The sequence below is a fragment of the Lycium barbarum genome, chromosome 1, assembly GCF_019175385.1.
Source record: "Lycium barbarum isolate Lr01 chromosome 1, ASM1917538v2, whole genome shotgun sequence".
NCBI lineage: Eukaryota > Viridiplantae > Streptophyta > Magnoliopsida > Solanales > Solanaceae > Lycium > Lycium barbarum.
In genome coordinates this window covers 124,402,215-124,417,635 of record NC_083337.1, presented here as the reverse complement: position 1 = coordinate 124,417,635, position 15,421 = coordinate 124,402,215, and the positions used below count along the sequence as shown (strand labels likewise).

The 15,421-nt window shown below is 36.9% G+C and overlaps 2 protein-coding genes across 2 annotated transcripts; one reads left to right on the top strand and one right to left on the bottom strand.

Moving 5' to 3' along the window:
- Positions 1 to 391: 391 nt before the first annotated feature.
- Positions 392 to 5,507, top strand: LOC132637322 (malate dehydrogenase [NADP], chloroplastic-like). The gene is made up of 14 exons (XM_060354433.1): positions 392 to 683; positions 852 to 945; positions 2,184 to 2,270; positions 2,473 to 2,557; positions 2,939 to 3,120; positions 3,194 to 3,264; positions 3,347 to 3,437; positions 3,523 to 3,597; positions 3,688 to 3,789; positions 3,878 to 4,000; positions 4,449 to 4,517; positions 4,605 to 4,673; positions 4,999 to 5,052; positions 5,180 to 5,507. The coding sequence occupies exons 1-14, from the start codon at positions 547 to 549 to the stop codon at positions 5,231 to 5,233; spliced, it is 1,293 nt and encodes a 430-aa protein (XP_060210416.1). The 5' UTR covers positions 392 to 546; the 3' UTR covers positions 5,234 to 5,507.
- A 2,825-nt stretch (positions 5,508 to 8,332) lies between these two features.
- LOC132637314 (NAC domain-containing protein 78-like) lies at positions 8,333 to 15,076 on the bottom strand. The gene is made up of 6 exons (XM_060354426.1): positions 14,723 to 15,076; positions 12,076 to 12,353; positions 11,339 to 11,527; positions 9,454 to 9,918; positions 9,265 to 9,373; positions 8,333 to 9,114 (listed from the first exon to the last, which is right to left on the bottom strand). The coding sequence occupies exons 1-6, from the start codon at positions 14,880 to 14,882 to the stop codon at positions 8,720 to 8,722; spliced, it is 1,596 nt and encodes a 531-aa protein (XP_060210409.1). The 5' UTR covers positions 14,883 to 15,076; the 3' UTR covers positions 8,333 to 8,719.
- Positions 15,077 to 15,421: the final 345 nt, after the last annotated feature.

Genomic DNA, 15,421 nt, shown 5'->3' with positions numbered 1-15,421 from the left:
TGAGTTGGCAGAGCAAAGCAATAACAATGGTTAGGGGTGATGAGGTGATAATGTCACGTGACATCCACCCCATCTAATAGCAGTGCCACATAGGATAGGATGTACAATTTGGACTATTTTAACGAAGGAGGGATATATTTGATCTCATAGTTTAACAGCAGAGGTATATTTGAACCCAAATATAACGAGGGGTATATTTGACCCTTTTTCAATAATACAGGGATATATTTGGCCCTTTTCCGAAAAAAAAAAAGCAGTGTTTTTAACCGTTATCTGATTAAGTCAACATCTTAAATGAAAAAAGATGAAGATATTTATGGGATGAGATAACGTGACAGGTGTCGCATACCATGGCTCAAAATTAACACTTGATCCAAACTGAACTGTCATTTTTTTCCCTTGTCCCTCCAAAACCACAAAATTCTTCTCTGTCCTCTCTGCATCAAATTATACTCAAGATTTCATTAAAAATCTCACCTTTTCTCTTACTTTGTAGCTCATACTAATTCATACTTACTACTACTAGTCTTCCTTGTCTCTGCTGCCATGGCAGTAGCAGAGTTTATTCCCTCGACTTCTCTTTGTAACTCTTCACAACTTTCCCAATATGTATCAACTCACAAGCCTCCATTAACTCTTAGACGAACCCACTATGCTAAAATATGTTGCTCTGTTACCTCTAAGTATGTTTTAATTTCTTCGCTTCTGTAAACTTTTTTCCAGTTTTTGTTTACTCTAGGTGTAAAAATGAGCGGTGCACTTCCAACAACCAATTCAGAGTTTCATTTACTGCATCTTTTTTCCAATTTTTAACATGACATGTTTTTTTGTTGATTTAATTAATATGTCAGTGAAGTTCAAGCACCAGTGGCCAAGCAGAGTAATGACTCAATTAAAAAAACTGAATGCTTTGGTGTTTTCTGTCTCACTTATGATCTCAAAGCAGTAAGTTCTTCTATTCATATTGTGCGCTAGTTTTAAATTTATATGAACAACAGTTTAATTAGTTTTTGTTTACAAAGTATTTCCTTTGCTAGAGTTGCTGTTTGAGTTAAATTCCATGCAGACTCTAGGGGTTTGGATCATTTTTGTTTTTAACTACATAGATGTATGCACTAAGTAATCATCGTTACTATGGCTCATTGAGATGATTTAGATTTTATGAATTTAGAATCTGTAAAAGCTTTGGTATGACAACCATTTTGGAAGGTTAGAATGAGTGATTTTTTTTAGGCAAAGGCCACAAAGTTTGTTACTAGGCAAAAACAGGTTTGATTTTGGCCCCAATCTACTTTTTTCATACTAATGAATTCCTTGCCAACTTGCGCGCACCGGGACTTTCCCACCTCTAATACATATACCTAATAACTTTTTTCCTTTGGTGGAATTTGAACCCTAGTCTTCCTATGGTTTTACTCCAGCTTCATCGACCCTAGGCCACACTCTTGGGTGCCATACCAAAACCAATCTAATCTTCACACAGGAAGGATTTTCAAGTTGTAGATATTCACCCGTAGGTTTGCAGGCTTGGATTCCATTTACTTAGACATCTAGATTTTGGCAGAAATATCAGACACATATAATCAATGCCCTTTTAAGTTCATCCAATTCCTCTCCCAAAGACTATACGACAAGATAGAAGAAACAAGAAGCAGTTCCAGCAATTTCTTCCAAATTTTCTGTTGAAAATTCTCAAGTACTGATGCCAAGGGATCTGGAAACATAGACATATGAGAAACCACATTTGAGTATCTTCAGCTGCATGGTTGTCATTTCAAATCCACTTAATATGGGATCCTAAATTTACAGATATACAAGTGGAGTCTGAATCCCTGTGAATGATGTAATTAAGATGCCAGTAAAAATTTAGACGAGGATTTGCGATTCAATGAAAAAAACATACTCCAATGGTCCAAAAACAACATAATAATTTTGCTGGCTTATCTTCAACTGCTGGAGTTTCTTATTGAAAGAAGAAGGAAAGGCACACTGTAGAACTGTTGTATGTTGGATTAGTAATTGGTTTCGGATGATGCATACCCAAAACCCAAGCCAGCTCTTCATGAAAGTGCAGCGGAAATATCTTCAGTTTACCGAAACACAAAGTTATAATGAATAGTCGAGCAGAAACTATCTTCGGCTTTTAGTTAGTATTGTATTTTAAGAATAATCTTTTTCAACAGGAAGAAGAGACAAGCTCTTGGAAGAAGATGATAAATGTCTCTGTATCTGGTGCTGCCGGAATGATCTCTAATCATCTTCTTTTTAAAGTAAGAAGCCCTCTTCCCCACTAATTGCACAAGTAGTTTATCTAATAATGACCTTAAAGTATGAATTAACGGTTTGGACTTATGTTATCTAGCATCATCATGTTTGTTCTTATGAACCTTCTTCATAAGTGAAATTTTCAGAAAGCTTTTTATTCAGTCTCATAAAGCCTGGGAAAGTACATAATGGTTTCAATTTTTCCAGCTTGCATCAGGAGCAGTTTTTGGGCAGGATCAACCAATTGCATTAAAATTATTGGGGTCTGAGCGGTCAATCCAAGCCCTTGAAGGTAGGTATTTTCCCTATACCATCAGCATCTACATTTTTGGAGGATCCTTCACGGACATAATATGTTGTTTCCTCTTTTCTCTTCTTTTCCTTTCCTTTTTTAGGGGGTGGGGGCCGTATGTTTGTGACTTAACTGTTCTTATCTGTCCTTAGATGGTCACATGATTTAAGCACATACAAACAACATTATAAAATAAAAAGTGCTTGTTGTCTGACATTGGATTAAAATTTTGACTTTCTTATTTGTAATAGTTTGTATGGATTTCCCAACTTTCAGCTGTTTGCTCCACTTGGTTTCTATGCTATTCGTTCTCACTAACTGTAGGACAATGATGGAATTCCTACATTTTTTATTTACTAAAACGTAGATGTCACCATGCAGGAGTTGCTATGGAACTAGAAGATTCCTTGTTTCCTTTGCTTAGGGAGGTCAGCATAGGTATAGATCCTTATGAGGTGTTCCAGGATGCTGAATGGGCACTTCTCATTGGAGCAAAGCCTCGAGGTCCTGGAATGGAACGAGCTGCCTTATTGGATATAAATGGGCAAATCTTTGCTGAGCAGGTATCTTCTTCTACTTGTTATCCTCATAAGCTAGTGAGTCAAGTTTTTCATATCTTTTGCCAAATCATTACAGGGAAAAGCTCTCAATGCTGTTGCATCTCATAATGTCAAAGTGATAGTGGTGGGAAACCCTTGTAATACCAAGTAATATGCTATGTCACTGAATGTCAAGTCTCCTTATATAAACAGCTCCGTTCATTGCTAATATCTTTCTTTTCCTATCTAGTGCATTGATTTGTTTGAAAAATGCTCCAGACATACCTGCAAAGAATTTTCATGCGTTGACAAGATTAGATGAAAATCGAGCAAAATGCCAGGTAAGCCACTTCATTAAACATCATATAATTTAATTACTAGGCTCTTTGACATCAAAAGGTAAGATAGAGTCTCATGGTTGTGCAGCTTGCTTTGAAATCTGGAGTCTTCTATGACAAAGTATCTAATATGACCATATGGGGAAACCACTCGACCACTCAGGTTTAAATAAGATTCTCATCCACTGGTGCCAAAGCTATTTTCACTTGCTTACTGTTCTTTTTATAAGTTAGGTCTGTTTATTGCTATCAGGTTCCAGATTTTTTAAATGCAAAAATTAATGGATTTCCAGTCAAAGAGGTCATTAGAGACACTAAATGGTTAGAGGAAGGGTTCACTGAAAAGGTTCAAAAGGTACGGTCTCAAACTTCTCAGAGTTTTCTTTTGTGCCTTTCATGTGTTATTGTCAACAGAATCTCTAATGCTTAGCATTGATCTACAGAGAGGTGGTGTACTTATTCAGAAATGGGGAAGATCTTCTGCTGCGTCGACTGCTGTATCAGTTGTTGATGCAATAAGGTCTCTTGTGACTCCTACACCTGAAGGCGATTGGTTCTCCACTGGTGTAAGTTTATGGATTCTTCTTTATAAGAGAATTGAGTTGTCTATTAGTGACTTCAACGAGTTAATGGGAAAATGGGCTTGCTGAATTTTGATAAGGTGGATGAATTTCACCCTGTTCATTTAAAATTCCAAATGGAGATTTATCGACTTATAGATGCGCTTTCGGTCTTTGTGTGTGAGTGGGGTGTGTATTTATTAAGTTTCTTATTCATTGGCACAAAGGAGCGGGTGCAGTGGCACTCCGTGCCCACAGACTTGATCCTGATTGAATGGACATAATTAGCTGAAACGGAAGCCATGCTTTTATTGGATATAAACTTATTAACATTTGATGCAACCATATGTTCTATCACGTGTGATATAACTAGTTTTATGGTTCCTTATTGTCCAGTTACATGGTATACGATGGTTATTTATGAGTTTCCAAGTAATTTGATCTGATAATGTAGGTGTACACCAATGGAAATCCTTATGGGATAGCAGAGGATATAGTTTTCAGCATGCCATGCAGATCAAAAGTTAGTTATTTCCCTCAGTTCCCAGTTTTATCTGGTTGACTTTTTTGTGCAAATCAATATCGGGTCTAATATACCGTATGCTTGCAGGGTGATGGTGACTATGAACTTGTCAAGGATGTAATATTTGATGACTACCTCCGAAGCCGAATAAAGAAGGTTATCTACCTTTCTCTTAGATTTTGGAACTAATTGTTTCTTCATAAAAAAGATGTTTTTTTTCTTTTAAAATTGGGGTTATGCCAGGGAAGGGGAAATGGGAGAGGGGATTACAAGGTAGGGAATCAAACTCTCACCCACTAGTTGAAAGTTCAGCTAACCAACCAACTGAGCTACTAGAATTTACCAAAAAATAAAAAAGAAGTTATTTGATGGAGCATGTCGAACATATAAAGCTAAAAAGCTCCAACTCAATGCTACTTTCTGTTCACATAGAGATTCATGAAGCAGTTAATTAATCTGGTGCTTGTATACGGTTTCGCAGTCAGAAGACGAGTTGCTTGCTGAGAAGAAATGTGTCGCGCATCTTACAGGGGAGGTGAGGTTTTGTTTTATTTTGTTTGTTTTTCCCCTCTCCTCAGGGTCGTGAGAAATAAGCCAACTGGTACTGGTCTTTTAAATTTTGTGTTTTCCCCAGTGGACTGACTGAATCTTTGTCTCTTTAGGGTATTGCTGTATGTGATCTTCCCGGAGACACAATGCTTCCTGGAGAAATGTGAAACCATAGGGCCAGGTTATCGATGGCTTTTGACCGGTCCGCCTGCTTTGCAGAACGGGTTAGATTCTGTGAACACAGGTAAATGAAAATGTAATTTGTATTCAAATGATATTTGTAGGTTAAATAGATCTGATTGCCGCTTGGGGTGGGCGTTGGGGCAATTCAGATTGGATATGAGAGCTCCAGGTTGGAATTTTGATTTTCGGGTTAAAGAAATTACGATACAAATGTTTGGATTAGTTCGGTTTCAGATGATTCAGTTTGGTTATTTCGGATTTTTGGTTTTGAGCTTGCTAAGTTGGCTTCTTCTTTTTACAAAAGTAAGCAAATCGAACTCCCAAATAAATGATTAGTGTCAATAATTATTCATTATTCATTTCGACCATAGCCATCCAAATAAAGCATTCATGCGACAATGGTGCCACTACTCTAGCTCTTACCACAAATGAGGAAAATGCAAACCTAGAAGGTCTTAAATTTAGAAGGTTAAGCGCTACAAGACCACATACCACATAGAAGAAACATGTAAAATAATTCTAGTTTCCTCCATCTCTACAACCCAAACAATTATAATATTGATCAAAATAGATGGTGGACGTATCAATTAAGTGCATTATTATTGTGGCTCAAACAAACAATGCAACCATTATCAGGGAAATTCCTAAATATAAAAGTATTAAGGCCCCAGAAATCAATGAAACATAAGAAATCCAAATTTGAGCAGCTTAGCTGAAGAGTGTGTTCTGATTGGTGACAGATTTAATGTAATATCATTTTTTTGTGTGGAATGTCCTTCAAAGGCAATGGTCTTTAATTTTTACCCCTCAAATTTGAAATCTTTAGTTTTTGCCCTTCACCTAAAATCCATAGATTCTGGGTTCGAACACCTGCTCAGTCAAATATTAAAAAAAAAAATTGCAAGGCAATAGTTTGTATTAAAATTAGGTCTAACTTTGCCCGAATAGGCCTAATTTTGGATAGAAGTTTTCCTTAAGACAAACCTTTGCCTGAAATCTTAATTTGCCCGACTAGACCTAATTTTGCTACAAACCTCTACCTTGTGAAATTCTTTTTTTTTTTTTTTATTGAGTTGAGGTTCGAACCCAGAATCTTGAGGTATTAGATGAAGGACAAAAATTAAAGACCAGTGCATTTGAAGGGCAATCGTGTGAATGACCCTTCACTGATTTAATTGGAAAATTTCATAAGTAGCACTATACTGGAGAAGCTATGGCTACAAGGATGTAATATTTATGTTGGATTGTATATATCCCCATCTTTTAATGTACCTTCACAGCTTCCTCTATGTACTTAATTTATTTGAACTGGTAGCCTGATCCTCCTATGGTGCTTGTTGCACGCACACCCATTCATGAACCACCAAAAGATTTTTTTTTTTAACTTACTCTGCATATTTGTACACTATTACCAGGGCGGCTTAACAAATTTCGTGGCAGCCAAACTTAAGAAGAGGCTTAAAGTTATTTAATAAAATTATATTTATTTAACTTAAAAAATTTCTTTAGCTTCTTGAAATGTAAAGTAATCAATTACTTTTATGATATAGTTTTGTATTATGTGTACTGAGTTTTGAATAACAAAATTCATATCTTTTAGTTGACATTCACGTTTTCTTAATATATTTTCACCAGTCGTTTCAAAAGGAGGTAACTTTTTAGTAAAAGATTTTTTTAAAAAAAAATTTATGGATCTTTTAAATTACGGTCTAAATATTTCTTTTGACAAATTGCAAATTCTATGAGGGAACATTAGATCACGGGCTAAAATTTTAAAAATCATTACAAATGTTAAATGATCGTCTAGTATTTTATTTGTAAGGTTGAAAATATATGGGAAAACGTTAGACGATAATTTAACGTTATCCGGAAGGATAATTTTTCAAGGACTATATTTGCACAACTTCTAAAAATAGAGATTTTTTTTTTTAAATAATAACATAATAATCGTTGTTTAAATCAGCACTTTGTATTGATTATTTCATATCAAACAATTTTGGGGCCTAAATTTCTTTGAGTCCTAAGGCCGCCGCTTCAGCAGCTTTACCCTGAAGCCGGCCTTCACTATTACTATTTGAAAAGCCAAACGGTTTTTTCTAGATGTACAAAAGAGCGTCAATTGACCCCATTGACCCCAGAAAACGAATAATCGAACACGTTAGTTATCATATTTAGAATATGCACGTCGTTTACTGCTAGCTTTGTCTTTGTTCATTCTTTAGTTCATGGAAGATACGCTATTCAATAAATCTTGGGTTTCTTCGGGTCTTTTGGAGAATGGTCTTTTTATTACCTCAAATTTTCGATAGCTCAATTCTTTTCTCCTGAGAATAGGCCAATGTACGAGAGTTTATGTTCCGTGTGACACGTACTCTGTCTACCTTATCCGTTTCCTTTCTACTCTAAACAGTTAAGCGAGATACCAAACAAGTTCGATGTAAATTTTGAAAAAATAAGAACATGTTCAAAGAGTTGTTTGGAACACGTTGCTTTTCAAAAGAAGAAAAGGAATATGGAACACCAAGCCAAAATCTGAAAAGTGAAAGGTCAATTCACACATCTGCTGGCACAGGGGATGAAGTTCTTCAAACGCTCGGACAAGACTTTGTATTCAATTTGGCTTACAGGATTCAACCATACTCTCGCATTTTTCTTTCTTGTTTGTTTTGCTTATCCATCCAGTATCTAAATATGTTGCCTGGACTTATAATGATTCGTGTTGTGACGCAAAGTTCACTAAAAGGAAATGTGCTCCCTTCTAGGAGATTTTTTTATTATCAAAGCTCAAACTCAAGATCTCAATTTAATGGTCAAGGAATTTCATCCATTCCACCAAAGTGATTTTTTGGACCCTACATTAAACATATGCCTACTAATGCCGCCTCAAACAAATTACCAGAGGTCAGTGCCAACTGAAGTAATCCGGGATGCACGCCAAAAGTAGATCCATTTGTGAGTTCCACAACTCATTGCTTCCGCTCGCACAAGAAAAAAAAGTACTAAGAATTGAAAACACAACATAAAATAAAATTATGTCCACTCTGCTTTAGATTCTGGATCCGTTTTCTGGGAGTCAGAAAAGATGAGGAAATCTATGCGCAACCCTATCTGATTTTCTTGAAACACGACCATTTAAACTTGTTTCCGATGAGATTAAAAGGCATCAAGCTATAAAAACACGCACATCTAAGCATAATCCCGCCCATGTACTGCTGAAAAGAAACTGGTAAAGCTTCCAAGCTGGAAGCTCAAAACGCACAACTTAATTTACTCACGTCCTACGTCAAGAGAATCCAGAGACAGCATTTGCACCTTCAGTCTACTACCTACTGTAAATGAAAAATTAAACTCCATCCACAGGTGTATGCATTGAGTTTTTGTCGAGAGTCCTAATGAGGTGCCGAGAATTTCTTTTGAGGGGGAAAAACCTTGAGCCTAGTATTGATTTAACTACCTCAAATTCCTAGACTTTACCTGGCACAAATCAAGGTCCCAATTTTGAAGATCATGGAAAGAACTAGGACCCAAAAGAACAAGCCCCTGGATACCATAAATGTCGCTTTTCCAGGAAAGCTAGCAACTGATTCCAGAGTGGCAGAATTATCACTACCCCGAGACAAGCCAAAGGATAGGATAATGTTGTAATAACTGTGCTTGCGCAATGACCAGTCTGTCCCATTGCCAGCCACTGTCATGTTCCTTATTTGAATCAGACCAGCAGAAACGTGCACTGAACTCGAAGACTGAGACATGCAATTCAGACGGAGAGCAGCACCCTTTGTAGGGAACTCTGAAGCAAATGCAGGAGGAGCAGGAATACTGCCTAACATCTGGCTTGCTTGCTTCATAAATCGATACTGGTGATCTGCAACATTGAAACATGAGTTGCAATGAGATTTAACGAATTGACGTGGTGATTGTTAATCAGTCCAATCTAAGCACAAATTTAGAAGACTAAATAGCAGATATCAAAAGATATAACTGGTAAAAGGCCAAAACTAAACACCTAAAATACCTGCTAAAAATTCAGTTGGTTTCTCTATCGAGGATGATGAGATACTGTTCTTAGGTTCTGCGAGCCCTTCAATTGGTGCAGTATCTTGCTGAGCTACATCAACAATTTTCTGATATGCCAGAAGAAAGGGAGTAAGCTTTAATGAACAAAAACACAGTAACAAATAGCAAAGTTGATATGGAATGCTACCTTCTCAGGCAAAGATGCCCGATCATCATTTTCAATTAGAACTGAAGGATCAAAACCCAAATTCTGGAAGTCGTCATTTGCATCAAAGTAAGTGAGGTACTCATCAAGCATGTTAAACCCTGAGTTATCAACCTCAGCCGGGTTTGAAAGATCATTTGCTTCAAGGAATGCCCCGTCATTAAATTGTAAGTCATCACTTGCATCATTTGTTGGTCCGTTAAGCAAGTAATTCACATACTCAGAGTTCACACTCTTGCTTGATTCACCAACGCAGTTATGCTTGACAGGATTATCTGCAATGTCTTGAACTGCTGGATCAAGTGACTTCCGCTCATCCGGTTGTTGCAGCCATTTTTGTGCATCTTCGAAGCAGTCATTTGCTTCTTCGCTATTAGTGCAATTTTGGCCATCAGAGCAGTTCATATTAATAGAAGCACTACCCACAGGGGTCTGAGTTCCAAGAATCTTGTGCAAGATATTAAGAAAGTTAGTACCAATTTTAGGCACAGTTTTAACGAAATTAAACCAGCCATTGCTTATATTTGATCTGGAAACTAAAGATATTCTGAACAACAGGTTAAAGAGCAGAACGAAGATTTATAAACCTTAAAAAAAAAGGGCAAATGGTGTTAAACAACAACAACGAAGTCATCAGAGGCCCCAACAGATTCTTATTCCACATCTTGCTCTGCATAAAATAATATATAGATGTCTGCATGATTAATGCAAGTATCATTCATGAGGAAGACAAAAACAGGAACCAAATGTTTTACTTATTAATTAGTGTTGATTTCTATGTGGAGATTAAATTTCTTTAAATCTCAACCATGGTTTAAAATTATGCTACTTTTAATGTGGAGATTATATCCTCTACAATCCAAACCCAACGTCCCCATAGGTGATAATATCAATTATCATTAAATCATTGCACATAAAGTGACTAAAATTATACCGTGTAAAATCAGATTTCCTTATCACTTTTTTATACTCCCCATATGACCTAAGTTGCTCGGACTCGGGTGTGGGTGTCCGATACGGGTGCAGATCTAGAGGTTGAATCCTCCATGATCTAAATTTTATGATTCAGGGCTACGAATCCAGCTATGGATACGGGTGCGGGGATTCAGCCAAAAATAATTCAAATATCTACAAATAGAGCTATAAGAATATGTCTAAATTATGAGACATTACGGGGAAAACTTACAAGGTATTCCGAGGAGAAAATATTAATCAAGAGGTGAATCCTAAAAGGAGATAAAAGGAAAAGGACTGACATAGAAATTTATATATACAAGGTATTCCATTTTCTTCAGTTTTACCTTAGCTTTAATTTTTATCTATCCCATTTTTTCCGTTGATTTTGGTCAAAGTACCCAAAATCAGTTGACCAGAGCGGGTGCGGAACCCACACGTGTGTCGTGTCGACACGGGTGCGGCACTGGAAGTGAAGAGTCCGAGCAACTTAGCAATCTCTGCATATTGAAATGGAGGGAGTATACAACTTGTCCATGCCAACAAATATGTGGCTCTTCTCTTCAGTAATAGTAACCTTTTGCTTGCTTTTGCAAGCTAAGTGTTTCCGAGAATATCTCTTGTACTTTTTATGATAAGGATATATATACCAATTACTTCTCCCGGCTGGTGCATTCACATTCTTTAACACAAGTTTCAAAAAAAAAAAAATACCAATTACTTTTTTAAAAAAAAGCCAAAGCACTGAAGGTGTAGAGAAAGGAGAGTAGAAATTTGGTGCATTAATGCTACTTTCAGTTGAATGCTACATAACAATTTTTAGCATTTTGAGAGAGAGTAATCAGGCTCTACACAAGACCCATGCATACACAAAATGGGATGAAAAGTAACATGCACATAAAAGATGAAATACCTGTTCAAGATCATATCCATCTAAATAGATATCATCTCCATATTCTACTTCCTCAGCATTCTCCTCCTGTGGAACCATTTTTAGCTCGTCATTCTCCCATTCCTCCTCAACAAAAGGTGCCCCATACCGTTCCCCATTCTTTGGCCCAGCACCGCTCTTTTGAAAGACACGGCATAACACGAATGCAACCTTTCCACCACAAAAGAAGGGTAAAAATAAGAAAAGGTAGAAAATAAGTTGGAAGGGAATTTAAGCCTGAAAGATGTAAATGGCTTGCATAAATAAACCATTTCTATTTGGTGTTTGGGTTTGGGGGGGTAACTCTTGCGGACTTTCTGATAACAGCCGGAAATAATTGTCATTCACTCTACACATTTACTATTATCTTCTCTCTCTCTCTCTCTATTTACCTGTAGGGGCTCGGGGAGGGAAGGGATGCTTCAAATATTTATTTTCACAAATATTTCACCCAAGGACAAGCAAAAACACCAACTTGATGTTACAAAAGATCTATGCAAAGTCATAGCTCTATCAAGCTCAAAAGATCGTTATAGATCTCTACCATTACTTTGATTTTTTTTTCTTTTTTTCTTTTTTTTAACCTTTAACAACCATTACTTTGATTATACCAAAAAATTAATATAAACCAAACTATTAAGACTCTAACAAATTTTAAACTGATAAATATGACACAGATCCTCAAAAAGTTTTATAACACACTCATACAAACAGCTCACCTGCGGAATTCCAGCTTTATCTAACTCCTCGTCAACCAGTCTGTACTCGTGCATCACCCAGTTAGTCCTCTGACCCTTTGGAGCCCGACCACTGTGATAAACCAGAGTTTTCTTCATTCCCACAACCTGAAACTTATGCTGAACAGCCCTGTCCTTTCCAGTTGTCTTCCAATAGCCTTGTTCTGTTGCTCTATTAGTTCTTGCTCCATTACCATATTTTTTGTCAAGCATACTAAAAAAGTACCACTCCAAATCTCTTGTATTCAACCTTGACATACCTAAACCACCATAGTTTAGACTAAGCTTACTGTGGAATTCACAATATTGTGAAAATCAAGTCACGAAAACAATAACATAAATTTCAATCAAAACAAAATGCAGATCTCAGCCTGTCAACCAAAACAGAAACCAAATAGGTAACCAAGTTGTGATGCACAACTACTTATAAGTAATGCAGCTTAACATGCCAAAAACATGAAAGATTAATTTTGTTAACAGACAAAATGAAAATATTTATGCTACATCTTACTCGTTCAGCTCACATTCCACTTTAACACTGTACACATGATAGATGCCTGCAAGCAGAATTTAAGCCTCCAAAATGAAGCTATGAAAATGTTCCGACTCCACTCGACATGAAAATGCCAATTAAGAGAGCGGATACGTCATACAGACTGACAAGACCAACTAAACTAAGCTATGCACACTCAAAACCTATGTAAATAAAGAATGTTCAGCATGCGAACAAACTGTCCATATCAGTTAAGAGGTGAAGCTGAGAGGAAGTCGATGTGGCGATAAGCCCTTAATAATACGTCAACATCTAAAAGGGGAAGAGAGAAAAACTACCCGAAAATCTAGAAGATGAAATCTTGTTCCTTTAGGGGTCACGTGGATCATGCACAAACTATTACTCACTAATTATGCAGCGATAAATAGATGGACCATTCTGTGATGAATACTGATACATGGATGGATTTTGCATACCAGTAGCATTAGTTCTATTCGCATAGTTTCTTGTCCGTCGATTTCAGTATCTACCTATTGTTCTGTTTCTTCGGTTATTGCATTATTTTGTTGTTACTGTTCCGCTATTATCTATGTCTGCTTTACTTCTGTATTTATTTTTTTAAAACTGATCTGTTATGCATTATTTGAGCTGAGGGTCTTTTGGAAACAACGTCTCTACCTCCACGAGGTAGGGGTATGGTGTGCGTATACTCAACCCTCCCCAGACCCCATTTTGTGGGTTACACTGGCTATGTTGTTGTAATTAATGTTTGCTGATTTTATATCGCTTTAGGAACTTGTGGATGGAAATGAAAGAGTGAAGTCGGGTGGACGGCTCAAAGATCTGGGTGGGCGTAGTAAAGTAAGTTTACTATTCTTTCTTGTTGTTTAGCTACTGAGATTGGCAAAATTTGCATAACTTGTATACATCCTTAGATTTTGTATCCTTTACTTTGTACAAATATTTCGGAAACAGCCTCTCTACCCCCACAAAGGTATGGATAAGGTCTGTGTACACCCTAGCCTCCCCAAACCCTACCTCTGGAATTACACTAGGTATGTTGTTGTTGGATTTTTTCCGCAGGGATTATGATACCAAAGTGAAGAACTAATACAAAGTACTTATGATGTGATTCTTCGAGTTAACAAAGAACCAATCGACCAGGATCTTGTTCTTGAAGCGATTTGATGGGCAGATTCAAGAAACGGGCGTATCTCAAGTTATAGGCGTTGGATTAAAGTGATTCAAAAGCTATGTGAAAGATGACAATCTGAACTATAAAAATAACTATTGAATCGTTTAAATCAAGTAAGTATTGAGGCCGGCACGATGGAAAGAAAATTAAGGTTTTGGGTATGAACTAGAACGAATTTTAATCAAGAACCGCGTTCTTGAATGATCAAAACAAATAAAGTTCCTAAGTCACCACTTGAAATCAATTAACGTGATAAAGAAACACCACACGCTATTGAAAACAAGATAAAGACTATCACCACCTTGCTTGGAACCAAAAACAAGGATAAAGAACACCAAATAGAGAAAATAACTCTATTGCAAAATTTAGGTTTCTGCTCAAAACGTGAATAGTGTTTAACAAAGAATAAGAACTCTTTATATAGGCCTAGGGTCTCTTCTTTGATGACTACAAATCCTTATTACTCTAGAAAGGAAATAGCTAAAACAAGGAAAGTAAAATCCCTATTCTACAAGGAAAGGGGAAAGTAAAACCTACTAGAGCAAGGAAAACAACTAATCCTAATTTAAGAAGGAAATAATTTTAACTTGGCTTCTTGGGCTTGAAATCATCCTTGGGCTTCTTGAATTTGAAAACAAGTCCACATACCAATTCTTGGGTTCACAAGAGCTTGTTGTTGACACCCTAAATAACAAAAGCCCAATATAGCTTCTTGATTTTCATCAACTTATGCCACCTCCAGATAATGAGTTTTAAAGGGGATACCAAACACTATATTAGGAATGCATATATAAACGGGGTCGAAGTGGACAGCCCAACATAATATATTCCACCCTTTTCTTTTTCGCAGCGGTGGCATACAACATTATACAAACATTATAGAGTTAGAGTAAAGAATGTGTAGAGCAAAGAAAAAAAGAATGCTGTAGAAGGGGTCTGACCTGGAAGATCCCATGGTTCAACTTTGTAGATATCAATGTCAGATATTGCATCAAATCGCAAGGGCTTTCCACATACCTTACGCCGTAGATAGTACCTAACCAACTCCTCGTCTGTCGGGTGAAATCTAAATCCTGGCGCCAACATATTCCTCGATTCCATCAACCCAACAATTCAAGAAGAAAACAAGTAGTCATTGTGTAGTAGAGATTGAGGGGGTAATAAATTAAAAATGAATGGAAGATTTTGGAGGGTTTAGGGTTTGGAGTGAAAATGGAATTGTAATAAAGAGGAGAGTAATGTGGTTAGTTGCATTGTTGGGGAGTAGAAAAGTTGCAATATATCACATCTTAAGAAATTTCTATAAAAGGATATATAGTTCGCATTCGGATCAAAGGGTGCTCGAGCACTCGGACCACTACACGTGGGTCCGCCCCTGATTACATAAAACCACAAGAAAATAAGCTACATTACAAACATAAAATTTATGGTTCATAATGAGCACTAGCTTCTTACAAATTTTTAAGAGAGTAATGGTTTTAAACGTCTCTTCAACTGTCTTGCAATTTGTTAGTGTTACGCCCCAACTCTGGAGGGACAAGACTGGCACCCAGTGCCTCACTTGACCGAATGTACCAACTGTAACTTGTAACTCTGGATGCAATTAAGCATACTTAGGCCCATAAGGCCAACATGAAATG

Coding starts and splice junctions, on each gene's coding strand:
- LOC132637322 (XM_060354433.1), top strand. CDS start 547: ATGGCAGTAGCAGAGTTTATTCCCTCGACTTCTCTTTGTAACTCTTCA. Junction 2,558..2,938: donor GTCAATCCAAGCCCTTGAAG/GTAGGTATTTTC, acceptor GTCACCATGCAG/GAGTTGCTATGGAACTAGAA. Junction 5,053..5,179: donor TCGCGCATCTTACAGGGGAG/GTGAGGTTTTGT, acceptor TTGTCTCTTTAG/GGTATTGCTGTATGTGATCT.
- LOC132637314 (XM_060354426.1), bottom strand. CDS start 14,882: ATGGAATCGAGGAATATGTTGGCGCCAGGATTTAGATTTCACCCGACA. Junction 12,354..14,722: donor TGAACCATGGGATCTTCCAG/GTCAGACCCCTT, acceptor ATGGTGGTTTAG/GTATGTCAAGGTTGAATACA. Junction 9,115..9,264: donor ACCAACTGAATTTTTAGCAG/GTATTTTAGGTG, acceptor TCAATGTTGCAG/ATCACCAGTATCGATTTATG.